This window comes from Megalobrama amblycephala, linkage group LG15 (assembly GCF_018812025.1).
Source record: "Megalobrama amblycephala isolate DHTTF-2021 linkage group LG15, ASM1881202v1, whole genome shotgun sequence".
Classification (NCBI taxonomy): Eukaryota; Metazoa; Chordata; class Actinopteri; order Cypriniformes; family Xenocyprididae; genus Megalobrama; species Megalobrama amblycephala.
The window spans coordinates 25,530,472-25,558,457 of NC_063058.1; the positions used below are offsets into that span (position 1 = coordinate 25,530,472).

A 27,986-nucleotide genomic window follows, 5' to 3' on the forward strand; every position below is an offset into this window, starting at 1 on the left:
ATGCCTATGATCAAATGTGACTGTAAAGACTTTTACAATGTTACAAAAGGGTTTCACTTCTTCTTCAACTTCTTCCTGAGTCTGTCCATCAGTGTCCGACAATTTTGAACAATGAAAGACTGAACACCATTATTGACAATCCTCATTTTGGTTGCTTGAGATTCTCCAGCTTTGTTGTTGTTGAGCAACCAAAGCGTGAGCTGTTAAAAAACTCCGCCCTCTTCTGGAAAGCGGGCTGGGAGCAGCAGCTCATTTGCATTTAAAGGGACACAGACAAAAACGGCGTGTTTTTGCTCACACCCAAATAGGGGCAAATTTGACAAGCTATAATAAATGTAAAAGGGGGTGTTATAGGTCACCATTAATGGCAGTGTACACAAGTGAATAAAATAATATACTATTTGAAAATAGATGACTGCAGAATGCCATGATTGTCCAATTAGAATTAAGTAATCAAGTAAACAGTAATTGTTTTTACAATTCCATTTGGAGGTGCAGAAATTATACACTACACCTTTAAGAGATTTTTTTAAAGGTTATTTTTTACCACCAGCAGCACACACACTTCTAACTTCAGCAAGTGTTTGAGGTTTGCAATTAAATTGCTGTTCTTTCTCTCTTGTCTCACTTTCTCTCTCTCTTATTCACTTCTACACCGGCCACTGTCAGCTCCACCAAAGCAGAGAGGAGATGTTACAAAACATCTCCTCGTTTTCTATGCTTCATTGCTCTCTCGCACTCTTCCTGTCTCTGTTTTCCCACCCTGGCCTCATTAAATTGCTACATCTGCCATTACTGCCTCGGAACGAGTCGAGAAAATGTGATAAACTGGATGCACCTCAGTGCGACGCTATTTCATTATATTACAGCGAAATCAAATGAGTTGTTTTGCACAATTCAATCCGTGCACTTTTTATTGAATAAAACCCACCGTAAAATGAAATTCGTGCTTTTATTCGATTTTAGGTCTTGGTTGGTATTGTTTGTGTAAAATCTGTCTTCCTCTCTCAGGTGATTCATCGGTGCGCTGTGAGCAGTTGGACATGCTGCTGGAGTGGGGCGCTGAGTTCAGGAGGACCACCTTGGGCCCCACAGATGAGGAGAAGGTTCTGGAAGATCAGGTGGCCTTCGACGTCATCCTCGGAGACCTCAACTTTGACAACTGCTCCTCAGGTACCAGCATTTTCATCTTTAAAAACATCTGGTTTTAATACTAAAGCAATAAGCAGGCTATGTGGAATCTGCAGATTTAGGATATAAAGATATGTCCTTCAGTTTTTTATTTGATTATTTGTTTTTATCTATCTATCTATCTATCTATCTATCTATCTATCTATCTATCTTATTATATTATATTTTTTATTAATTATTATTATTATTATTATTGATAATTATTACTAGTACTATTAATAATAATTCATATTAATAATAATAATACTTGCTATTGTTTTTATTGTTATTGTTGTTGTTATTTAAAAATTACAAATTAAAAATGTAAAAATAATTGTTTATTATTATTATTATTATTGCAAATATTCTTTCAAGTTATAGTTTGTATTAATTCTAATAATAATAATTAATAGTAACATTAATAAGAATAGCTTTTTATTATTGTTATTATTATATTTTAAAAATACAAATTAAAAATGTGAAGGAAACTTAGCAGAAGAGCTGTTTATTATTATTATTATAATTACTACTACAAAATTCTTTCAAGTTTTTTTTTAATCATTTTTTATTCATTCTAATAATAATAATTAATAGTAGCATTAATACGAATAGCTTTTTTATTATTGTTGTTAATATCTAAAAAATTACAAAATTTGAAAGAAGCTTTTTATTAATTATTTATTATTATTGCAAAAAAAAGTTCTTCCAAGTTTTTCACAATTTTATTTTAAATAATAAGAAGAACTACAATAAAAAGTAAGATTTTAATCTTTCACATTTTTTGTGTTTACATCATGTTTTAGAGCCAGAACTATGTGCACTTAGTAATAATAATAAGAATAATAATATTAAGAATAATAAAAATATATAGGAATAATTCAGCTATTCTAAGGTATCTTGTAAAATTGCTTTGAATGTTAAATATTATTTTACTCAAAATAATAGAAGGAGGTGACCAACATTGAACTGTCTTGTTGTGTATGACCAGAAGGAGGCAGTGTAACCCTTTCTGAAACCCTTTCTGTTTCCGTCTCACTATGTTTCTGTCATTCAGAGGATAAGCTGGAACAACAGCATTCCCTCTTCACTCATTATAAAGACCCCTGTCGTCTTGGTCCTGGAGAGGACAAACCATGGGCCTTAGGTGAGTTCAATAAAAAAAATTAAAAAATTACAGGCAATGTCATAAATGCTTGGGAGTTGTGGGTTAGTGGGTAGAGATCTGCACTTGTGGTTGACCAATGTGGGTTTTTCAAGAAGTGCTTGCAAATGCCATATCTAGAAAGGAGAGTGCTGATATAATAGATCTATAATGATCATATTTATATATTACAGAAAAATAGTTGATACAAAAACATTCATGTACATGTTATATCAACATCAAGATTTTAATGCTGAAGGAAAAAGTATAATGAAAGTGTATATATTAATACTTATATGTTATTATATGTTATGTTTTGTTATTAAACATATATATATACAGTGGGTAAGGAAAGTATTCAGACACCCTTACATTTTTCACTCTTTGTTATATTGCAGCCATTTGCTAAAATCATTTAAGTTCATTTTTTCCTCATTAATGTACACACAGCACCCCATATTGACAGAAAAACACAGAATTGTTGACATTTTTGCAGATTTATTAAAAAAGAAAAACTGAAATATCACATGGTCCTAAGTATTCAGACCCTTTGCTCAGTATTTAGTAGAAACACCCTTTTGATCTAATACAGCCATGAGTCTTTTTGGGAAAGATGCAACAAGTTTTTCACACCTGGATTTGGGGATCCTCTGCCATTCCTCCTTGCAGATCCTCTCCAGTTCTGTCAGGTTGGATGGTAAACGTTGGACAGAATGGACAGCCATTTTTAGGTCTCTCCAGAGATGCTCAATTGGGTTTAAGTCAGGGCTCTGGCTGGGCCATTCAAGAACAGTCACGGAGTTGTTGTGAAGCCACTCCTTCGTTATTTTAGCTGTGGGCTTAGGGTCATTGTCTTGTTGGAAGGTAAACCTTCAGCCCAGTCTGAGGTCCTGAGCACTCTGGAGAAGGTTTTCGTCCAGGATATTCCTGTACTTGGCCGCATTCCTCTTTCCCTCGATTGCAACCAGTCGTCCTGTCCCTGCAGCTGAAAAACACCCCCACAGCATGATGCTGCCACCACCATGCTTCACTGTTGGGACTGTATTGGACAGGTGATGAGCAGTGCCTGGTTTTCTCCACACATACCGCTTAGAATTAAGGCCAAAAAGTTTTATCTTGGTCTCATCAGACCAGAGAATCTTATTTCTCACCATCTTTGAGTCCTTCAGGTGTTTTTTAGCAAACTCCATGCGGGCTTTCATGTGTCTTGCACTGAGGAGAGGCTTCCGTCGGGCCACGCTGCCATAAAGCCTCGACTGGTGGAGGGCTGCAGTGATGGTTGACTTTCTACAACTTTCTCCCATCTCCCGACTGCATCTCTGGAGCTCAGCCACAGTGATCTTTGCGTTCTTCTTTACCTCTCTCACCAAGGCTCTTCTCCCCCGATAATTCAGTTTGGCCGGACGGCCAGCTCTAGGAAGGGTTCTGGTCATCCCAAACGTCTTTCATTTAAGGATTATGGAGGCCACTGTGCTCTTAGGAACCTTAAGTGCAGCAGAAATTTTTTTGTAACCTTGGCCAGATCTGTGCCTTGCCACAATTCTGTCTCTGAGTTCTTCAGGCAGTTCCTTTGACCTCATGATTCTCATTTGCTCTGACATGCACTGTGAGCTGTAAGGTCTTATATAGACAGGTGTGTGGCTTTCCTAATCAAGTCCAATCAGTATAATCAAACACAGCTGGACTCAAATGAAGGTGTAGAACTATCTCAAGGATGATCAGAAGAAATGGACAGCACCTGAGTTAAATATGAGTGTCACAGCAAAGGGTCTGAATACTTAGGACCATGTGATATTTCAGTTTTTCTTTTTTAATAAATCTGCAAAAATGTCAACAATTCTGTGTTTTTCTGTCAATATGGGGTGCTGTATGTACATTAATGAGGAAAAAAATGAACTTAAATGATTTTAGCAAATGGCTGCAATATATAAAAAGAGTGAAAAATTTAAGGGGGTCTGAATACTTTCCATACCCACTGTATATATATATTATAATTTTATTCAATATTTAATAGATAAAAAAAACTTATTATAGCGTCTTTTTTTTTTTTTTACCTTTTCCAGACACACAAATAAATCATCTCTTGCAGTATGGTAAACTAGATATTTTCTTTCCACGAGTGTCTCAATTTGTGTAAGATTTTAAAGTTGCCTCCATGTCCATGAGCTAAATTAGATGTCACACGCCTGTGCTCACCGCGGCCGTACGCAGATGGTGCACTAGATGAGCTGGCAGGAGACCACAGTAGAGAAGTTCTTGCCCAGCCCCACTTCTGAAATAGATCTAACGGAGTGCAGGCTTTTAATGACACTTCTGAATTTAGTGGGCGCCATTTGTGGGTGTGATCCACTTTTCTTTATAGCACACCCTGTTTTTTCTCTCCTCTGAGGTTCATGGCCTGGTGAGGGTATTAAGATTGACACTGTAAAAATGTAATGGAAAGACGACAATTTTGTTACACACACACACACACACACACATATATATATATATATATATATATATATATATATATATATATATATATATATATATATATATATATATACATATATATATATATATATATATACATATTGGTATAATGTTTACTAGTGATGGAAGAAACAAAGCTTTTCAAAGCTTCGAATCAATTGAACCAATTGCTTTGCCAAATGATTCACTGTTTCGAAGCGTTCAAAATGCCACACGCTGATGACACCTGCTGGTCAAAACAGTGTAAATGAAACCAAAACATCTATCATCTATCATCTATCATCTATCAAATACAATTAACTAATCATCTAATATCATTAAATATTAAGCGTCTGTGTAATATGTGTTCTTTTATTAATTTTCTGGTCTTGTTTTGTTTGTTCTATGGATGGCTCAGTTAAACAGGCCAATAAGAGAATATTAACTGCTATTGTTCCTTTTAATTGCACAAATGTCTCATCAAAACATTTACAAGTACATAAAACTGATCAGAGATCGGGTAAAAACCATTGACACTTGTTCAAGAGATCACCGCTGGGGGGCGAATCTTAGTGGTGAATCACTGAAATTTTGAAATGTTTGAAACAGTTATGACGTAACAAAGCCTCGTTTACTGAAATCATGTGACTATGGCAGTTTGAAACACGCTCCGAACCGAATGATTCGAAACAAAAGATTCATAAAGGTTTCAAAGCAGTGTTTCGAAAGCACCCATCACTAATATTTTCTATATTATATATACAATGTACTATATTTTATTACATTATTATATATATATATATATATATATATATATATATATATATATATATATATATATATACACACACACACACACATGCTATTTGCTATTTGATTTTGCTATGTTATATTTTCTATGCCCTATCTGAATAAGATATGGTTTTACAAACTTCACAAACATTTATTATTCAGAAAGCAGGTAGAAAGCAATGCATATTTGGGGTTTCAAAATGCGTGCAAAGTAAAATAGGTTACACTTAAATTATAGTTCTGTCTCATTTCAATAGGCCTCACGAATCTGGTACTCCCATGATTAATTCTTAAAACACTGAAAAACCTTTTTAGAAATGCATTGGAATTCAGAAGTAAAAAACAGTGGTCACAATGGAAAGTACTGGAACTATCACTCTGGCTATGCTAGAATTAAAGGAAACGCTTGGGTGGAGATGGCCAATTAGAATCATGTATATATGCATATCAGAACCACAGTCGTGACTCATACAGATTTCCCTTGAGCTAATTTTAATGCTGGTTTTACTCAGTTTGGTCTTACCCTTAAGAGACCTTGAGTGCACATAGATGTCAAATATCTGCTACTTGAACAATTTAAGGCTTTTCAGTAGTCATACTCACAGGATATAAATATATTAAAAATCTAAGTGCCTGATTTATTAAACAGGGCAACTTAGCGTGAAAGCTCAATTCCAAAACAGCACCGATGGAAGTGAAAAGGAGTGATCTACTGATGCAGCCGGATCATTTCCATAATGACCACTAGAATCTACCAAGAGCAGTGCAAATTAGCGTCTAGTAAGACATGCTTTTTGGCCGTTAAATAATGGCGCAAATACCAGTAAATTGACTAGCGCAAACCTTAGTAAATCACCTTGCATGATTAATTTAAAAGTGCAATGTGTAAAATTTGGGAGGATCTATTGACAGAAATGCAATATAATATACACAACTATGTTTTCAGTGGTACATAAAGACCTTACATAATGAACCGTTATTTTTTTTATTACCTTAGAATGAGCCATTTCTGTCTCAAACACTGCGAGTCCCCCCTCCATGTCAAGTCGCCATTATGCGCCGGCATGTTTCTACAGCAGCCCTAAATGGACATACACTCTACAGAGCGCGTTTAGCCACTATGTTGTTGTTCTTCTAAATCATTTGTGTTTTTAGAGGTAGCTTGCATCGTCACTACGATGAAAAAGCACAAAGTAGTAAGAAGAAACCTCATTGCTTCACACAGGCTATTCTCTGCTCTCTCAGACGAAGACATCTTTGTCTTGTATCAGCCAGACGGCCACCGTAGCTTCTCCAAAAGGGAGGGGTGCGAGGGGTGTGCGTCGTTTTTTGCAGTTCGCAACTCACCGCTAGATGTTGCTAAATTTTACACACTACACTTCTCATAAATCTTGCGTATGAAAGGGAACTCCTTCAAATACATATCCAATAAGATCAGCCTAATAGTAGTTTTATAATGGCAAAAGAGGGTTTGTGCTGGCGCAAGCTGTAAATGTGGCCTATTATCTTCAGTTCATATATATAACTTGTATGTGTATGTGTTTGTTTACATATGCATATTGTACAGGTACATTGCTGGACACGAGTGGGCTATATGATGAGGAAGTCAGCTCACCAGAGAGCCTACAAAAGTAAGCTGAACGCAAATACGTGTGTATATATAGATTCATGGTAAACACTTATTCATTTAGCATTTCTCTGACAGAGTGATGGAGAATGAAGAGGGGAGAAAAGAGTACTTGGTGTTCCCCGCAAGCAAGAACCATTGTCCTAGCCAGAAGGGGCGCAAAATCCCCCTAAAGGGCAATGGCAGGAGAATCGATTACATCCTATATAAAGAGGAAGGCCTGCAACCGGACTGGAAAGTGGTGAGTTATGATTATTACACCTACTTCCCTTTTCACATGCATTATGCAGATAATGGCTTGACATTAACTGAAACTAAAAATCAGAGTGAATGCAAAAACATGGGACTGCACATGGGAAGCCAATAAACAAAATAGCTTTCTTGTTGAGTAGCATGTCCATGGTGGTGTGCTGTACATATACAGTGTACTTTGCATAATTTTTTTTCTTGATGAATAGAATAACCAGAATGCATTTACCTGCATTGGGTATCATATCCCACAATGCAAAAACGAATGTACTGTTCTTTGGCCATGGTTCAGCACGCACTTGCACCGCGGTTAATCTCAAATTAGGGCTGCATGATTAATCGAAATTAACCCAAAATTAATTTTATTTTTTATGCGCAACTTGTCAATGAAGCACAGCTCTGTGATCAGTAGTAAATGCTGCTCCATCTGAAAGTATTGTGAGTTGCTTATAATGTGCATTTGAAAAAGCAAAATGCATCAAACATCTTTCCAAACATGATAAGCATTTATGAAACTCTTGTCCAACAAAAGACATTTAATAACATGTTTTTACTCCAAACTCACTTCATAACGTCAGTCGAGTGTTTGAAATAACATCCTTCTGTGAGATGATGTGGCTTCTTACACAGAATAAGGCACACAACATATTATTTCATAGTATTCTATACAGTGATAAAGGCTATGTCGATTAGTACTGCATTATAACTATACTTTATTAATATGAAAATACCCAAGAAGGCTTGAAGAACTCAGATAAACCATATATTGTCGTAGTCGTGTGTTTATTAGTTATGTTTAATCATACAAAGCGTTTATTCAGCTTCAGCGATAGTATGATGCCCATAGGGATTTCCTGGAATGACGTGCGTTATATCATACTTCTGAAAGGCATATTTGGAGTTTCTCCAGTAGAGCGCCCCCTGGCTTTCAGATGGAGCAGCATTTATCTGCCAATTGCCAAATCGCGTGAGGTTTAAATTCGATTAATCGTGCAGCCCTATCTCAAATCAAATAAATGATAATATTAATATATTAAACAATTTGTTACAGTGCAGCTGTTATTGCTTTATTTTATCACACTTGCAATGGAAGGTCAAGTTGAGAGCTTTGCATTGTGGGATACGGTATTTCACACAGTGTGCTTTGTATAGCTACTGCACGTTTCAGCAAACCTACTCTCACAGATATTATGCATGCAGAAATGTGCACTGTATATGCACTATATAGTGCAAAAATAGTAAGGGTAGTATGTTACTTAGCTTCATTCTTGCATAACTACTCTACAGTATTCATGTCAGGTAGTCAACTAATATGTTTAGTTGTAGTTAACTCCTATGGATCAAAGTTGGAACAGCATCCAAAAAGATAAATAGTATCTGACATATCACTTTCAGTTCAAATATTCACAGGTATAAATTGCTATATGATATATTTTTGCTGTTATTTTTATAGTTATTAAGGACTTGATCTATCACCCTGTACAGGATATAGAGGAGTTCAGCTTCATCACTCAACTTGCTGGATTGACTGACCACCTCTCAGTGGCTGCAAGATTGGTTGTGTCTACTGGAGAAGAGGAGACTTAGGACCCGGCCATGATTCAAAAAAAAAAAAAAAAAAAATCAATGCCACAGAGAGAGAGAGAGGGGCGAGGCAAAGAGAGAGCGAGAGAAGTGAGTGAAAGGAAAAACAGCAGGAGGAAGCATTCGTCAAGTTTCCTGACAGATGAGGGCAGGGTGATTGAGAGGGTCGGTAAGTCGTAAAAAATGATGGATGACATAGATGGAGAGCATAGACGAGAGAGGGGGGTGGAGGAAAGGAGAAAACCACCAATCAGCTGAAAGCAGCATGCAGGTGTGTGATTTTCTGGACCATGGTTCTCCATCCACCCCTGGACTCTCCATGTTTACATCTGAACTGAAGAACAAAATTAAAGAATAACTCACCTTTGCACTTCTGAAGCTTCTCTGGGGCCCTTAAAGGGGCGGAGACCGTTTTCTGGTGCCATGACCCGGATATTCGAATCAAGGCTGTTGCATGGGAGAATGCGTACATTGACTATTCCGGTCGTCCTGTCACACAATATGGACAAGGACATGTACGTCTGTGTGTTTAAAGTTAGTCCACCGCAAGATCTATCCCTCAGCGTTCTTCAAAAGACCTCAGCAAGTGTCTTTCTTTTCTAATGTCTTTCTAAGGTTTCTATGGCCTCGTGCCATCTTTTTAGGGAGTTTATATACTGATATACAATACTGATCAAGGTTGCATTGTATGGCCTCATCTAACACTAAGTAAAACGATTAAGAACATGTTTCGTTGACCGCTGGGATACAGTGACCAAGCCCTGAAGTGTGGCAGTGGCGCCATTGCTGCAAACTATGGGAAAACTGAGCAATTGTTGGGGATTTAACCCTGAACTCTCGGTAGATGCATGTTTCTCAGTGCACTGCCATGTTTGTCATGGCCTGCATGTTTGACGTGAACCCCCAGACGCAATTAACACAGGCTGTTTTTCACAAAAACACACAAGCCCCTTCCCATAATACTTTTCCTTCTTGCAGTATTGCTGTGGCTCCATCACAGGAGAATGGTGTTGTAAAAGGCATCACAGTGTTCACTGTTTACATATTTGAGCCAAGATTGTCGTCCCCTGCAAATGTTTACACACTTATCAGGCAACGGTACCCCAAGAACTACCCCGGGTAGACCCACCGAAGCTCGCTCTTCATGTGTTAACACAATTGCTTTTATACTCTCTAAAATTCTCTTGATATAAGTTGTTATTATTGCTATTATTGTTATTATTATCATTATTCTTATGATTACTATGGTTCGTAGATTTGACAATATGTGCTTTTTACAAATGACTACATCCCCCATGATGCATTTATCTGCTTTTGCTGTGTTAGAGGTTTACAGCACCCTAGTGTAGAGCTCCACCCTGTTTTGACTGACAGACTAATTGGCCAATCAGTATGCCTATAAACATCTTTTGCATTAACCATAAAAAATGCTGTGTTCCATTCAGTTCTGAAAGTGCAAGAGAACTCCACCGAAATACCAGAACCGAATGGTATTAACAGTTTTCGCACAAGAATTCTTCCTCCGATGTTGAAGAATCGCATGATCATTTGACAGAAGTGTTTCTCCACTATCGGGTTGAAAGGTTCAGTGCGCGGTGAGTAACTCTTAAGAGGTGGGGGATTTTACTGAATCAAAAACATTCCAGCTAATGTTCTAAGAATGTTTATCCAACATTTCAATCAGGTTATAGGAACATTGTTTTTTAATGTTCTCTGAATGTTTAAAATGTCCAGTATTTTAAATGTTTTAAAAAAAAAAATCTTGGTTATGGGATTGTAAAGGAAACATTCCATTTTATATTTTTACAAACATTATGGGAAATGTGAAGGCCAAGTATGGTAACACATACTTGGAATTTGTCCTTTGCATTTAACCCATCCAGTTAGCGCACACACTAGAGGTTGGGTGCCTTGCTCAAGAGCACCTCAGTTATTTGGTATTGAGAATCAAACCCACAACCTTTGGGTTACCAGTCTGAATCTCTAACCATTAGGTCACCACTGCCCAGGTGCAAGTAGTAAGTATTTAAACAAAACATTATGAATGTCCAACTAAAGCTTTTCAGGAAAAAATGTTCATGAAAAATATTTTGAGAACATGCACCTCGACCAGGGAAGTTCAATTCCCACATGAATGACTCTTTTGAGTCGATTCTTTTTGGTGATTCAAAAACATACAGCTCGACCTGGGAAGTTCAATTCCCCAATGAATGAATCTTTTGAGTCAATTCTTTTTAGTGAGTCAAAAACATACAGGGCAATCAGGAAAATCTAATTTCTGGATTAATGACACTTTTGAGTTGATTCCTTTTGGTGAATAAAAAAAACATACAGCTCGTCCAGGGAAGTTCATTTCCCAAATGAATGACTCTTTTGAGTCAATTCTTTTTGCTGAGTCAAAAACAAAAATATACAGTGCGATCAGGGAGGTCTACTTCCCGAATGAATGACACTTTTAAGTTGATTCTTTTAGGTGAATCAAAAACATTCAGCTTGACCAGGGAGGTTCAGTTCCCAAATGAATGACTCTTTTGAGTCAATTCTTTTTGACGAGTCAAAAACATACAGTGCAATCAGGAAAATCTAATTTCCGAATTAACTAAAGTTTTGAGTTGATTCTTTTCGGTGAATCAAAAACATTCAGCTCGACCAGGGAGGTTCAATTCCCAAATGAATGACTCTTTTGAGTCGATTCTTTTTGGTGATTCAAAAACATACAGCTCGACCTGGGAAGTTCAATTCCCAAATGAATGAATCTTTTGAGTCAATTCTTTTTAGTGAGTCAAAAAACATACAGGGCAATCAGGAAAATCTCATTTCTGGATTAATGACACTTTTGAGTTGATTCCTTTTGGTGAATAAAAAAACATACAGCTTGACCTGGGAAGTTCAATTCCCAAATGAATGACTCTTTTGAGTCAATTCTTTTTGCTGAGTCAAAAACAAAAATATACAGTGCGATCAGGGAGGTCTACTTCCCGAATGAATGACACTTTTAAGTTGATTCTTTTAGGTGAATCAAAAACATTCAGCTTGACCAGGGAGTTTCAGTTCCCAAATGAATGACTCTTTTGAGTCAATTCTTTTTGACGAGTCAAAAACATACATTGCGATCAGGAAAATCTAATTTCCGAATTAATTAAAGTTTTGAGTTGATTCTTTTCGGTGAATCAAAAACATTCAGCTCGACCAGGGAGGTTCAATTCCCAAATGAATGACTCTTTTGAGTCAATTCTTTTTGGTTAGTTAAAAACATACAGTGCAATCAGGGAGGTCGAATTCCCCAATGAATGACTCTTTTGAGTCCATTCTTTTTAGTGAATTAAACATTTTCAACTAACTGAGTAACTGGTTGTTTATATGACAACGTGTAGTTAAATATACATGTTTATGCGTTTTGCCAGTAGTTTTTGTAATGAATTAAAGATATCACTTTTTTAGCTTTTTTATTTATAGGCCAATTTTTGTATTTCATATATGCCACCTCTAAGAAAACTGTGAAAAGTCATTAAAAAGTCTATGTAAACACACTTATTTATTATACAAATTATTCCATCATTTGTTTAATGGAATGGCTTGTTTTCCCCAAAATAGTGGTTGTGGATGCCAATGATAAGAACATCCCACATCAAACTTTGAATGGAACGCAGCATTAATCTAGTCCCAATGTACCCAACCGCCACTAATTTTAACCATGCGTATCACTCTTTAATCAGGTCAGTGTGCCATAATAATTAACCCTTTCCAGATCCACCAGTACTAATGCTTATAAGGGAGCACAGGGTGCAAAATAGATTTACTAATGATAGTGGAACCCCTGATCATTTAATCTGAGGTTAAACTCTTCCCATCGTATCTAAACTGACGTCATTTTGTTGAAGGGTCAGACAGGGAGAGCTGTAGTAGAGATGCATGCAGTGAAATAATGAAGCTTCACAATTTCTCACTCTCATCACTGTCCATTAAGATCTTACTGTTCTCTATATATTGTTTTTGAGACTATATACTTTTTTGTTGTTTTTTTTTTTTTTTAATTCGAGGAATGCGGCTTACTACAAGCTTTCGGCTGGTCATGCTCTCAAGGGGAAAATGGAAAGGGAAAAGCTTTCTCAGTGTCAGCTCTTTATAACTGCATTTTGGTTCTGCTTTTTATTAAAAAAATCCCTCTTTGATTCAAAGTGTGTGTGTGTTTGATTATTCATTAAAAATGCAATTCAAGGAGTTTTGTTTCACGTTTTCCAAGTGGAATTACCATAAATATAACGCTCGGTCTTTGCGGTTTGTAAGAGTTGTAATGTTTTTGAAAGAAGTCTCTTCTATTCACCATAGAACTGCATTAATTTGATTAAAAAATACAGTAAAAACAATAATATTGTTAAATATTACAATTTAAAATAATGTTTTCTATATTAATATATTTTAAAATGTATTTAATTCTTGCGATGCAAATTATTACTCCAGTCTTCAGTGTCACATGATCTTTCAGAAATCATTATCATATGCTGATTTGCCCCTCATGAAGCATATTATTATTAATGTTGAAAACAGTTACACTGCTTAAAGGGTTAGTTCACCCAAAAATGAAAATTCTGTCATTTATTACTCACCCTCATGTCGTTTCACACCCGTAAAACCTTCGTTAATCTTCGGAATACAAATTAAGATATTTTAGTTTAAATCCGATGGCTCCGTGAGGCCTCCATAGGGAGCAATGACACTTTCCTCTGTCAAGCTCCATAAAGGTACTAAAAACATATTTAAATCAGTTCATGTGGGTACAGTGGCTCAATATTAATATTATAAAGCGACGAGAATACTTTTGGTGCGGCAAAAAAGCAAAATAACGACTTATTTAGTGATGACCGATTTCAAAACACTGCTTCATGAAGCATCGGAGCATAATGAATCAGTGTATCGAATCATGAATCGGATCGCGGGTCAAACCGCCAAACTGCTGAAATCACGTGACTTTGGCGCTCCGAACTGCAGATTCGACACACAGATTCACAATGCTCCGATGCTTTCTGAAGCATTGTTTTGAAATCGTCCATCACTAAACAAGTCTTTATTTTGTTTTTTTGCCGCACCAAAAGTATTCTCGTCGCTTTATAATATTAATATTGAGCCACTGTACTCACATGAACTGATTTAAATATGTTTTTAGTACCTTTATGGAGCTTGACAGAGCCACGGAGCCATCGGATTTAAACTAAAATATCTTATTTTGTATTCCGAAGATTAACGAAGGTTTTACGGGTGTGAAACGACATGAGGGTAAGTAATAAATTACAGAATTTTCATTTTTGGGTGAACTAACCCTTTAATATTTTCACACATAAATGTATTGATTAATAGAACCTATGAAGTGCCTATAAAAGGACTTCATAAAAGGCAAACACTTACTTTGAGAAAGCTTGGATGCTCAAAAGTACATGAAAATTTAAAAAATGGTTTTCCATGAAAGATTTGTGATCCCACACTATGGTGTACTGTCCAAAACTTTCACTCTACACTATTTGTAGATCTAAAAAAATTCCACAGGAAGCAGATTGGAGTTACAGGGTGAGTGCAACATCCCTTCAGGAAGAACCCGTTGTTGGTTTAAGGATGATTGGGTGTGCACTTATGCAGGTTTACATACAATAAAAACTACTACTGTTAAATAACCTCATCCTCAACCCAGAGCTATTATTTCTTCTTTAAAAAAAAGACAAAAACAATGACAAACCTTCAAATATACATTATAAATAGTTAGTTTACTCTTTAAACAGAAGTGCTTGGTATTTGTCAGAGCAAGAACTCTTCTAATGACTAACATCATTTGTTTCGGTCAGTACGGTAGACCGAAAGAGGATATGATACTAGCTACGGCCTTTTCTTTCTTAAAGGCCAAATGATCTAATTTAGCGGTTTTCAAACTGTGGGATTATTTTTATTAGAGTGGACAAAAATTGCATCAACATGATTTATTTAGCCTACTGAACTGTAAGTTCAATATGTCAATGAATGTGCAACTAATTACTTGCACTTAATCTGAATAAATATGTTATCCGAGAGGATTTTTTTTAATCTGATGTAACATTAGCCTTATGTGCGACAGGATTTAATTAACCTTCACGCTAGCAGACGATGTAGCTACAGAATATATCTTATATTTTAGATTTACGCAGCATGCACAATATTCATTTCAACACTTTATGTTTGTGTTGCTTGAGGTGTAATATTCATTTTAACACTTTATGTTTGTGTTGCTTGAGGTGTCAGAGTTGTACATTTCCTCTCTCAGTCATTTTTTTGGCGTGTTTTCCTGTTTCGCTGTTGTATTTTCCTCTTTCTGGTGCACGCATTGCACTAATAAATCAAAATAGAATTCTAAAAGGACACGTTTAAAGGAACTAAAACTAATATTCTTGTTGGTTTTGTCTTTGTCTGCAAATCTGATGAAACTGAAATCAATCTACTATGAGTAAAGTGCCTCATTACGAAGACCCACAACAACCTGGTAATCATAATTGATTTTCTGTACTTATTTAGTATTGTCTTACAATCAGAATACTTGGCTTGTTGCCACACAAAGTATCTACTGTAGTTACATTTACATTTAATCATTTAGCAGACGCTTTTTGATCCAAAGCGACTTACAAAGGACGAGAACAATAGAAACAATCAAACCAACAAAAGGGCAACAATATGTAAGTGCTGTGACTAGTCCAAGTTAGTTTAACACAGTACACATAGCAATATTTAAAAAATAAATAAATAGAATAGTAAGTGTTAGTAGGTCAAGTGTTGATGAAAAAGATGCTTTAGCCATTTCTTGTGTGGCCGAGCCTGGTATGGCCCAGATGAAATTTAACAAAATGAATTTAACCAAAATTGAGAAATAATAATGTGACTATGCCACCTTGGGAATCTCACCCAAAGAATTCACCCTTAAGACTTTGCACAGGTTCCCTACCCAATGGCAAGCAAAACGTGGAGACACAGGTATCAAACAATACAAAATACCACACAAACACTGCCACCACCTAAAAGGTGGAAAATCGTCTCCCTGGTCAATATAGGCCTTCAGCTCTTAGAAGGGAAATAACACTCAACACACACGCAGGTTAATACAACAATCCTATATCAATTACACTACCTACAAAAGTCTTAAACACAATACACTTAACTAAAAATAATACCCATTTAGACACGAATGAACAAAACCATTCACTGTAAAACCTGATAAGTTATGGTGACGCAAACCATTTGAGGAAACTGAAGGCAGTAAACCATTATAAGTTCTGTGAGTTAAATTCACTTATATTTTAGTATTGGTTTAGTCAATCATTAGAATAAACTCAAATGAAAGATTTTAAGTTTATTCCACTCATTCAGGTAACAAATCTAACTAAGTCTTAACAACTATATCATTACTATCAAGACGTATTTAAAACAGTTCATGTGACTACAGTGGTTCAACCTTGTGAAGCGACGAGAATACTTTTTGTGCAGCAAAAACAAATAACGATAATTCAGTAATATCTATAGTGATGGGCGATTTCAAAACACTGCTTCATGAAGCTTCAAAGATTTACAAATCTTTTGTTTCGAATCAGTGGTTCGGAGCATGAAAGTCACGTGATTTCAGTAAATGAGGCTTCATTACGTCGTAAGTGTTTCGAAATTTCAATGGTTCACCACTGGGGGGCGTGACTTTGGCAGTTTGATTCACGCTCCGAACCACTGATTCGAAACAAAAGATTCGTAAAGCTTCGAAACTTCATGAAGCAGTGTTTTGAAATCGCCCATCGCTAGATATTGTTGAATAAAGTCATTATTTTGTTCTTTTGGCGCACAAAAAGTATTCTCGTCGCTTTATAATATTAAGGTTGAACCACTGTAGTCACATGAACTGTTTTAAAAACGTCTTTCTGGACATCTGAAAGCAAAACCTAACATTGGCACAAAATGATGACAGAACAGGAGCACTGTAAAACTCAATAAGTTCAGAATACTCAAAACATTTAACTAACTCATTTTAAAAGTTAGTAAAACTAAAAATTTGTGGGGCGGGGCCGAGAGCTGTGGAAGCGGAGCAAGGCCATTGTGGTGCACAGGTGTCTCTCATTAACAATCACATCACCGGCATCCCTTCGCTCCCACAGTTCTCAGCCTCGCCCCACTCATCATCATAATGTTAATTACCATTGATAGCAAATAACACATGCTATTCTAACTATCAAAGAGGCTATCATCATAATACTCACATGTATATCATCAAACAACATACAGTATATATGCAGAGGTGTCAAGTAACGAAGTACAAATACTTTGTTACCTTACTTAAGTAGAAATTTCAGGTATCTATACTTTACTGGAGTAATTATTTTTCAGACTACTTTTTACTTCTACTCCTTACATTTGCACGCAATTATCTGTACTTTCTACTCCTTACATTTTAAAAATAGCCTCGTTACTCCCATTTCATTCCGGCTTGAAAAAAAAAAAAAAAAAAACTATCCAGATAAATCGCGCCATCCAGATAGTGTATTTGATTGTGGTTGGATGAGAAGAATGGTCATACACCTACCATTCTGACACCCTATTGGTTTGTGTGCGATCCATCACACCTGCACGTGCACGATTACCGAGCTCGGGCAATCGGGCCGATTACCGAGCCCTCTCCCCGGACAGCACGCCAAATACGTTTACCAATTTATTTACCTGACTTATTTGTAAGTGTGAACTCGTGAACCGCATTTGGCGGTTTGGCCTGCCCTGCATGGGTACACCAAAACTACCCACATTTTTCTTGTCCGTTGCCCTCACAGATTCCTGCAGTTAAGCTTGGATGTACATTTACATTCCAATAAAGGTCATTGATGACATGCCTCTGAAGTTTTTTTTGCGCCAGTTTTCAAAGACTTTTTGCACCATTACAATACTTTTTGAGGAGGTGGAGTGCTCAATAGACCCCTGTGGCGCAGCCTAAGCTTTTGTCCTTAATGGCATTTTTTCCCCCACATTACTTTTACTTTTATACTTTAAGTAGTTTTGAAACCAGTACTTTTACACTTTTACTTGAGTAAAAAGCTTGAGTTGATACTTCAACTTCTACAGAAGTATTTTTAAACCCTAGTATCTATACTTCTACTTGAGTAATGAATGTGAATACTTTTGACACCAGTGTATATATGGTCTTAAACGTTTTGCAGCCTGTCCTCAACCTAACCACAGGCTTTAACACTATAAAACTAACATAACAGAACCCCCTGTAAATCCCAACATAACACAAAATTAAACACTAATTTATGTCTCCCTATGTTAATCTTGTGCAAAAACACACAAAATAACCATTAATTTCAGCATTTATTTATATTGTCTGATGCAAAGCATGCTGGGAATTAGAAATCTGCTGCAACTCAACTCAATCATTTTAAGTTAAGCTTACTACAATGAAATTTTGAGTTCACGCAACTTTTTTCTATTAGGTATGTAAGGTTGAAAATATCCAAAGATATTTTAAAATGAACAAAGACATTTGCTTTACTGTTTCAACTCCCTCTCTCTTGCTACAAGGGCCATTTGGAAGGCACACATGTGTTGATAGTGATCAAGACCTGTAGGCCAAAATGTATGTACATCAGGGTCTACAAATTGTCACACCTTTAGTACAGTGGGGGAAGTTTTAATCTTCTGATTGGTCAGTTTGAATGTCTCACATTTGGTTTTCAGTCACTTGGTCAAGGAAGGGATTGAAATTGTTTCTCTGTCTCTTTGATTCTTGGCTTTTCTTGGGAATTCTCTGGCCCCTCTCTCTCTCTTTCTCTTTCACTTTCTCTTTCATTTTCTCTCTATCTCTCAGGTAACTTTTTACATACATGCTGGGTACAATTAATGGTATATGATTTTATCATCTCATACATCTATTTTGTAATTATTAACATATAGAAGGTGCACACAGTGTCATTCACACACACACTAAACACCATCATGGTAACACACATGACATTTTAAAAATGCAATAAACATTAATTTAACAACATTAGGTGTAACATAAAACCCTAATGTACATAACTGATTAGAAAAAAATTAGAAAAACTAAGAAGAAACAGAGTTATTTCAACAAAAATATATCAAATGTGAAGTGTCACGCAGGGAATTGTGGGAATGTCAATTTACGTTTTTTCACTGTATTTTACCGTAAAATGACATTAAATGTACTGTTAGATCTATTACAGTTATTCACCGTATATATAGTACGGGAACTTTCTGTAAACCAATTAACAGTTTTTCACCGCAGCATTTTTACAGTCTTTTACTGTTAAAATCACGGTCATTTTTTAGTTTTGATTTAGTATTAACATTAATGTGCTCCCTATTGCAATACAATATTGTCACACTATAGCAACGCTCTCCCGCATATTTTGCTATTGTAACTGCGCTTATTTCCGTCGTTGGTATAAGTTGCAGTGGGTGGTAATAGACAAGAAATGTACAGTTTTCTACCATCTTGCTGATAATGTTTCTTTAGTCATTCGGCAGCAACACAGTCTGAACCCCTGTAGGCGATCCACCCTTACAAGTACAATGAACTTTCATTATTATTTGAGTGAAACAAACTAATTTCAATTCATTAATTTCACTGTTGGGTTTACAATATTTCACAAATTGAAGCATAAATAAACTAATTCAATACAAAACACAAACTCAAAAGACTCAAATTGGCAAACATGCACACAAGGAGGATGAAATCCTTTGGCACGGGTCCAACAATGTGACCGTGACCCAAAACACACACATAGACTCGATTCAAGTCGACCGATGAAACCGTGGTGACGTCACTGCAAGGATAAACTCTCAGCCTGTACACAACAGCCGCCGCCCATACACGAATAATTAACTGGGGGAGGACAGGTTTACAGGCGCATTCATCAGCCACGGCAAAACAAAACACGGAAGTTACTACAAACTCAACCGCTCTCCTTAACTGACCCACAGCCGAGTTCAGTCAAAATAACAGAAGTCAAACCACATCAGGGAAATGACACCTACCTAGGTACAGACGCCAATGGCTTTTATATACAAACACCAATCGATGATGTTAAATTGCCCACCCCACCCATTCAACTCAAGAAATCATGCCAATGTTTCCTGTCATGCCACACTTGTTATTGGCAACCATTGCAAATTGATGAAGAGAGGTGTGCCATGTGCTCTCTTTAGCCCATTAAAGACCACTCTAACTACTGCATTCTTGATCAGTTTCAGAGGTTTGACAGTATACGCTGGAAGGCCTGCCAAGAGAGCATTACAATAGTCCAGTCTAGATAAAACATTCTCTAATATGAATGGCCTTATGTTGTATAAGGCAAACCGGGCAGATCTAGCAGTATGGTCTGTGAAGTTTTAACTGATCATCAATCACAACTCCAAGGTTCTTAGCTGTCCTGGAAGCAGTTATGGTTGACAAACCTATAGCTGAATGGAGAAGCTGTGATGAAGTGTTGGGTTGGCCGAGACCACAAGCAGTTCTGTCTTTGCAGAAATGTCTGTCAGGCAGGCTGAGATGCGAGCAGCTGGATCATCTGGCTGGATTGTCATCAGCAAAGCAGTGTTAAGAAAAAACATGTTTCTGAATGACAGATCCTAGTGATGACATTTAGATGGAGAAGAAAAGCGGTCCAAGCACTGAGCCTTGAGGCACTCCAGTAGCTAGATGTTGCGACATATACACCTCACCCCTCCAAGACACCCTGAAGGACCTACCTGAGAACTGAAGACTGAACCACTGGAGTCCGGTTCATGAGATGCCCTTCATCATGAGGGTTGATAGGAGGACTTGGTGGTTAACTGTGTCAAAAGCAGCAAGATGAGTACTGATGGAAGCTGATCTGGCCAATCTCAGTGCTTCAATAACCGAGAGCAGGGTATATTTTTTGGAATAGCTAGCGATTTTATATTTGTGAATCCAATATTAGTAGGTAGGCTATTGCTCTTTCTTGACGGCATCTGTAACTTCTCATTTAACTAAAATGGAGATACTTAGGTTAAATTATGTAATGTAAATGATCTAATATATAATACATAGTATTTTAATCTCTTAAATATTTAGAAAAGTTAAAAAGTTGAAAAAATATCAGCATTTATTTAAAATAGAAATCTTTTGTAACAATATACACTACCGTTCAAAAGTTTGAGGTCAGTAATTTTTTTTATTTATTTTTTTTTTGAAAGAAATTAATACTTTTATTCAGCACAGATGTGTTAAATTGATAAAAAGTGATAGTAAAGATTGATATTGTTAGAAAAGATTTATATTTTGAATACATGTTGTTCTTTTTAACCTTTTATTCATCAATGAATCCTGAAAAAGTATCACAGGTTATAAAGTAATATTAAGCAACACAACTGTTTTCAATATTGATAATAACAGAGTATCTAATCATCATATTAGAATGATTTCTGAAGGATCATGTGACACTGAAGACTAGAGTAATGATGCTGAAAATTCAGCTTTGATCACAGAAAGAAATTATATTTTAAAGTATATTACAATAGAAAACCATAATTTTAAATTGTAATAATATTTCACAATATTATTGTTTTTTTTTCTGTATTTATTATGAAATAAATGCAGCCTTAATTGGCATAAGAGACTTCCTTCAAAAACATTAAAAATAGTAATGTTTCCAAACGTTTGACCGGTAGTGTATATTATGTTTACCTTTTATATTAATGAGAAAATATATTTATATACAGCAGGCCACATAAATATGTTGCATAATAACGTGTTGGAACATAATGTGATAGACATCCTTGAAATGCTATTGTAACATTCTGTTTAAATTATTTGTTATCTGTATATTTTTTTATTTAACCTATTTTAATGTTGTCTCAGATAAAGTATCTTTTTCACAATCTGAATTTTTTTAGGTATGGTAATGACAAATCCAGTATGGTAAAAATAGATATTCCTCAAAAAAAAAAAAAAAAAGCCCCTTTAAAAGGCAAAATCCCCTGCATTTTGAAACACAAATTACTGATAAGTTATTAACAGTTCCTTTTAAACTTGAAAGTAAACAATGGGATACCTTTGTTAGATTAGATAAGCTAAAAAAAAAGTCCATTGGGAATTGTTGGGATAAAACGAGTAGCTAATGGTTGCTAATTTGTCATGAAGTTCTTTCCCTTTCCTTGGACCGTCACATTACCTTATAGTTCAGAATAAAACACTGATTTGTGAATCATCAAAATGTACCCAACATATTTACATTGGTTCTAACACACTGATGTACTTTGATATATTGAGTATTGTGCTCTGTATGTGGATTTAAAACAATTCCATTATAGAAATACACAAAATTACTGAAGTGTTCCTTCTGAAATGTTGTTTCATTATGACACAATGTAAATGAAAATATAGTGAGTCAGAGAATGAAAGGACATTACTCATCAACATCTGTCCATCAACTCTTCAACAGGTGCATGTGAGATTAGGTGGATGCTGAACAATTTCTTTTAATTGTTGGCAAGTTTTAAAGTAGTAGTATTTCTCAAGATTTCTTGCTTGGGCGTCCACGTGTGTAAATGAAAGTGTCAGTTCACAGAACTTCACACTCTTAATGCGGCTGATGACATTTTATCATGCATTAGCACGCCTTTTTGAAAGAGGATGTGATACTTGATGGGGCATTTAATCCTTAAATGTGGCATTAGCATTTCTTTAAATACGTTTATAACATTTAACAATAACTTTTAACAATTCATAGGTTTTAGCCAACTAGAGTATTATTCATTCAAAATCAAAATGAGATGCCACTGTTTTTATTTTAAGTTACATACAGTTAATCACATTAAAAACGATTAATTCTACTAGTAACAATAATACAACATTATGGTTAAAATAATAATAATAATGGCTCCAGCACTCCTTGATGACTCTACAGGATAAGCTAGTGTAAGATGTATAGATTATTATTATTATTCTTAATATTAATATAATATGAAGCCATAATGGTGGAAAATGCGAGATATATTCCAATGCTTTTGTGTTCTCTTGCGAAATTTTGTTTTTCCCTCAAGAAATTCTGCTTCACTCACAAAAAGCTTAAAAGTTTAAACTCAAAAGTATTGACATCATTTTTCTGTGTCTATTTACACTAAGTGCAAATAGCGTCCCTTATTGGCAAATGCTATTTACACTAGCTCCGCCCACTAATGTCTGGTTGGGCCAATCAAGTTTTAAAAAAGACATATGTTATTAAACATCTTCAGTGGTATAGTGGTACCAAGTATAGGTCTTGTAGACCTGGCTTTTGACGCGGGTTCGAATCCGCCTTTTGCCGAGCTCGCATTTATTTTCAATAAAAATGAAAAGTGGAAATAAACTGCGAACGAGTGTTTAATAATATTAAAAGTGTTTATTGGGGATGGTTTTTATTCTCCCAATAAGGCAGCATCCATTTAATAATTTTAATAAATATAATCATTTACACTCTATGATATTATTGCATTCTGTTAATGTACAAAAATACTGAGGTGCAAATAGTATCTGCCAATAAAAAGTATAGATAGCATCTAATTACTATATTTACTCTTATTGCAAAGAAAAAAGATACTTTTACAAGGTGTAAATAGAATATAATGCCATTTTCACTGAGTGTAAATAGTATCTACAGCTATTTACACTTATATATCATCTATCGTTAAGAAAATATGCGATTTTCACTTAGTGTAAATAGCATTTATAGTTGCAAATAGCTGCTGCCTATTTTTTTCCATTGCCATATTCCTTTAGGGGCTTTGTATTAGTTTAATTTATAAATATTACAAATAATAATAATAATAATCATTTAAAATTTGACTTGGAAGGTATAGTTCACACAAAAATGAAAAATCTGTCCATGACTCACCAGCCAAATTGTTATCTTTTACTAAACTATTATATCTTTGTTTTTCTGTTTGAAATCCACTATATTTGGCAAAAGTAAAACATTTTCCCCCCTCTGGGATGCCATATGCATTCTTCAAAATTCATGTTGCATCTAATTTCCTTCTGCATAATGGCACAGTGTTTTCAATAGTCAAATGGTTTTTTTTTCCAAGCCACTGTAGCGAAAGAGGAAGTGAAAGGTTTTTTGATAGGGCTGTCCCTTGTCAAGCCAGACAGCATTGTTTAAGCCAAGCCTAAACAGGACTTGTGACACGTGTGGGATGACAACAGCTACTGCTGTACTTTCTCACTTGTGTGGGTGAATTTTACGTCAAAATCCCCCTTCCTCAAAATCCACCCATAAAGGGATCTCCCCACTACAGAACAATGTGTATAAAAGCTGACAGCATGTGCCATACAGCAGCAAGTCCAGCTTGAGTGCTTCAACAGACTCCCTGTTCCTCCACTGATCTAGCTAAACAAAACGGCCAGTATGACTACTTCTCGCTTCACCATCATCTCCGCAGTGGCGGTGCTTCTGTGCGCAGTTAGCCTCAGTGAAGGTAAGATGAGGAGGCGGATAGATTAGATGTTTTTAGTACAAAACATGTAAAACGTTTAAATAGTAACGCATAGTCTAGTTGTATTTTGAACTTTTTGTTTGGCAAAAATGTTAACACAATTTACAGTTTTATATTAAAGCAAAACGTTAAAGAATTTAACAAAGAATTCTTGCTTGTGTTTTTTGTCATCCAGGAATGCGTGTTTCACCTCAAAGATGCTGTTTCTCCTTTACGGACCGTCCTCTGCCAATCAAACTAGTGGCCGATTACAGCATGACAAGCCAGCAGTGCCCCAACGAAGCTGTGCTGTAAGTGTAACAACAATATATCTGTGTTTTTGTGTATGTGGGGGGGGTAGGGCCTTATGTTTATTATATTAATAGTATAAATTATTTCATTCATTTTGATATTATTAATATTGTTTATAATAATAATAATAATTACTATTATTATTATATTTTATTTATTATATCCAGCATTTTTATTTGATTAATTTTGGTATTATTATTATTATTATTATTATTATTATTATGTTTATTATATTAATCATATTTTTTTTATTTTATTAATTTTAATACTATGAATATTATTTATAATAATAATGATAATAATAATTACTATTATTATTATTCTATTTTTATTTATTATATCCATTATTTTTGTTTCATTAATTATGTATTTTATTCATTTTTATATTATCAATATTGTTTATAATAATAATAATAATAATAATATTATTATTATTATTATTATTATTATTATTATTATTACGGTTATTATATTTTTATTTATTATATCCATTATTTTTGTTTTATTAATTTTGGTACTATCATTATGTTTATTATATTAATAATATTAATTATTTTTTTATTAATTTACTATTATTATTATGTTTATTATATTAATAATAATGCTTTATTTTATTAATTTTTATATTTTTTATTATTAATTAATACTGTTTTATATTATTAATATAGTTGTTGATAACAACAACAATAATAATAATTATTATTATTATATTAATATTAGTATTATGTTTATTATATTAATAATTTAATAATATTTATTTTATTAATTTTGATATTATAAATATTGTTTACTACTACTAATACTAATAATAATAGTAGTAATAATAATAATTACTATTATATTTTTATTTACTATATCCATTATTTTTGTTTTATTAATTTTGGAACTATCATTATGTTTATTATATTAATAATATTAATTATTTATTTTTTATTAATTTGGTATTATTATTATGTTTGTTTGTCATATTAATAATGCTTTATTTATTTTATATTACTAATATAGTTGTTGATAACAACAACAACAATAGTAATAATTATTATTATATTAATATTAGTATTATGTTTATTATATTAATTATGATTAAATAGATTTGAACTAATTTGACCAACAGAGCAAGTTCATGTGTGTTTAATGGTACTGAAATTCTCTTTACAGGTTCAAGACCGTAAAGGGCCGTCAGGTGTGTGCCAATCCCGCTGACTCATGGGTACAGAAGCACATCCAGACCATTGACAGCAAGCGTGTCGGGAGCCAGGGGTCCTTGTAACCATGTTGACCTGCGTCTTTCAACTTCTGAACTTCTGATTTGGAAGCATAGGACAAGTGTGGAGTCTGAGCAAAACTGAAAAAAAAAAGAAAAAATGCAATTATTGTACCCGCCGACAAATGCATTGTCACTAACTGATCAGCATATTGAAGCTATTGGGTTAAACAATCCAGAATGTATTTTGTTTGGATTTATCTATGTTCTGTCATTTGTTTTTACTAATGTATTTCTAATGAGAGTGTTTTGTGCTGAAGAATACAGCACTGCAGATTATTAGCCTATAGCTCAAAGTATAGAAGTTTATTGAAGAAAAATGTATTGAGTTTGAATTTTTTTGTATTGTGTCATTAGAGACAAAACATATAATGAAGAAGATCTCTTTTTATGTAAGTTTTTGCTAACTTAACCTCCTCACAATAAAGACTTTCCGGGTCTCAATTTGGCTTTTTCACTCTTGTTCATTTGTGTTATAAATAACCTTTTGCCATGATTCACACAGTTCACATTGTCCAGTTTCGAGATTTCTGTGCGGTTGAAAACCCTTTAACATTCATATTTGCATATTTAAGAGGCCATTAACATTTATAAAAAATTATATTGCTCCCTAAAAGCTTTAAATAAGATTTATGGATTTAAGGTTTATGATTGCAAGCCATTAGAAAGATTGGACTAATGAAATCTGCGATGATTACCCTAATATTAAAACAGCACACTGCATTATGACTCTGGCTGCGTCTGAAATCACATACTCTCTTGAGTACAGTTGTGGTCATAATTATTGGCACCCTTGATAAATATGATCAAAGATGGCTGTAAAAATAAATCTGCATTGTTTATTTTGTTGATCTTTAATTCACAAAATTAGCAAAAATCTAACCTTTCATTGAAGGAAAAGAATTGAAAGTAAATAAATGCTTTTTCCAAAACGTGGCCACAATTATTGGCACCCTTTTATAACTTTTTGCAACCTCCTGCCAAGATAACAGCTCTGAGTCTTCACCTATAAGTTGATGGTTAGACAACACCTGACAAGAGATCAGAGACCATTCCTTCATGCAGAATCTCTCCAGATCCTTCAGATTCCCAGCTCCATGTTGGTGCTTCTTCTCTTCGGTTCACTCCACTCATTTTCTTTAGGGTTCAGGTCAGAGGACTGAGATGGCCATGGCAGAAGCTTCATTTTGTGCTCAGTGACACATTTTTGTGTTTTTGATGTGTTTTGTCATTGTCCTGATGGAAGATCCAACCACGGCCATTTATTGGATTTCTAGCAGAAGCGGTCAGGTTTTGATTTTTTATCTGTTGGTATTTGATCGAATCCATGATACCATGCATCTGAACAAGATGTCCAGGACCTCCAGCAGAAAAATAGTCCCACGACATTAAAGATCCAGCAGTATATTTAACCGTGGGCATGGGGTACTTTTTATCCATGTGTGCACCAAACCCATCTGGTGGGTTTGCTGCCAAAAAGCTCTTTTTTTAGTTTCATCTGACCATAGAAGCCGATCCCGGTCTGAAGTTCCGGTCTTGACTGACAACTGAATATGCTGGAGATGTTTCTGGACGAGAGCAGAGGATTTTTCTTGAAACCCTCCTGAACAACTTGTGGGGATGTAGGTGCTGTTTGATCATTTTTTTAGGCTTTCTGAGACTCAAGACAAAACTAATCTCTGCAATTCTCCAGCTGTGATCCTTGGAGAGTCTTTGGCCACTCAAACGTTCCTCCTCACTGCGCATTAGGACGATTTAGACACACGTCCTCTTCCAGGCAGATTTGTAACATCTTTAGTTGATTGGAACTTCTTAATTATTGCTCTGATAGTGGAAATGGGGATTTTCAGTGCTTTAGCTATTTTCTTACAGCCACTTTCTATTGTGAAGCTCAACAATCTTTTGCTGCACAT

The 27,986-nt window shown here is 35.1% G+C and overlaps 2 protein-coding genes across 3 annotated transcripts in view; both read left to right on the forward strand.

The window, feature by feature from the left end:
* smpd3 (sphingomyelin phosphodiesterase 3) overlaps positions 1 to 13,195 on the forward strand; it is a 55,133-nt gene extending 41,938 nt beyond the window's left edge. For both annotated transcript variants that reach the window (XM_048158723.1, XM_048158724.1), the window contains exons 4-8: positions 1,012 to 1,173; positions 2,225 to 2,314; positions 7,125 to 7,188; positions 7,263 to 7,425; positions 8,919 to 13,195. In XM_048158723.1, the coding sequence (XP_048014680.1) occupies positions 1,012 to 1,173; positions 2,225 to 2,314; positions 7,125 to 7,188; positions 7,263 to 7,425; positions 8,919 to 9,020 (581 nt within the window). In that variant the 3' untranslated portion in view covers positions 9,021 to 13,195. The remainder of the gene's footprint in view (positions 1 to 1,011; positions 1,174 to 2,224; positions 2,315 to 7,124; positions 7,189 to 7,262; positions 7,426 to 8,918) is intronic.
* An 11,144-nt stretch (positions 13,196 to 24,339) lies between these two features.
* Positions 24,340 to 26,517, forward strand: LOC125247956 (C-C motif chemokine 3-like). The gene is made up of 3 exons (XM_048159505.1): positions 24,340 to 24,500; positions 24,694 to 24,808; positions 25,968 to 26,517. The coding sequence occupies exons 1-3, from the start codon at positions 24,431 to 24,433 to the stop codon at positions 26,077 to 26,079; spliced, it is 297 nt and encodes a 98-aa protein (XP_048015462.1). The 5' UTR covers positions 24,340 to 24,430; the 3' UTR covers positions 26,080 to 26,517.
* The last annotated feature ends 1,469 nt before the right edge of the window (positions 26,518 to 27,986 follow it).

What these genes read in the sequence shown, in the direction of transcription:
- LOC125247956 (XM_048159505.1), top strand. Translation starts at nt 24,431, where the DNA reads ATGACTACTTCTCGCTTCACCATCATCTCCGCAGTGGCGGTGCTTCTG. An exon ending in CGCAGTTAGCCTCAGTGAAG is followed by an intron (nt 24,501 to 24,693) that starts GTAAGATGAGGA and finishes TTTGTCATCCAG; the next exon opens with GAATGCGTGTTTCACCTCAA. An exon ending in TGCCCCAACGAAGCTGTGCT is followed by an intron (nt 24,809 to 25,967) that starts GTAAGTGTAACA and finishes TTCTCTTTACAG; the next exon opens with GTTCAAGACCGTAAAGGGCC.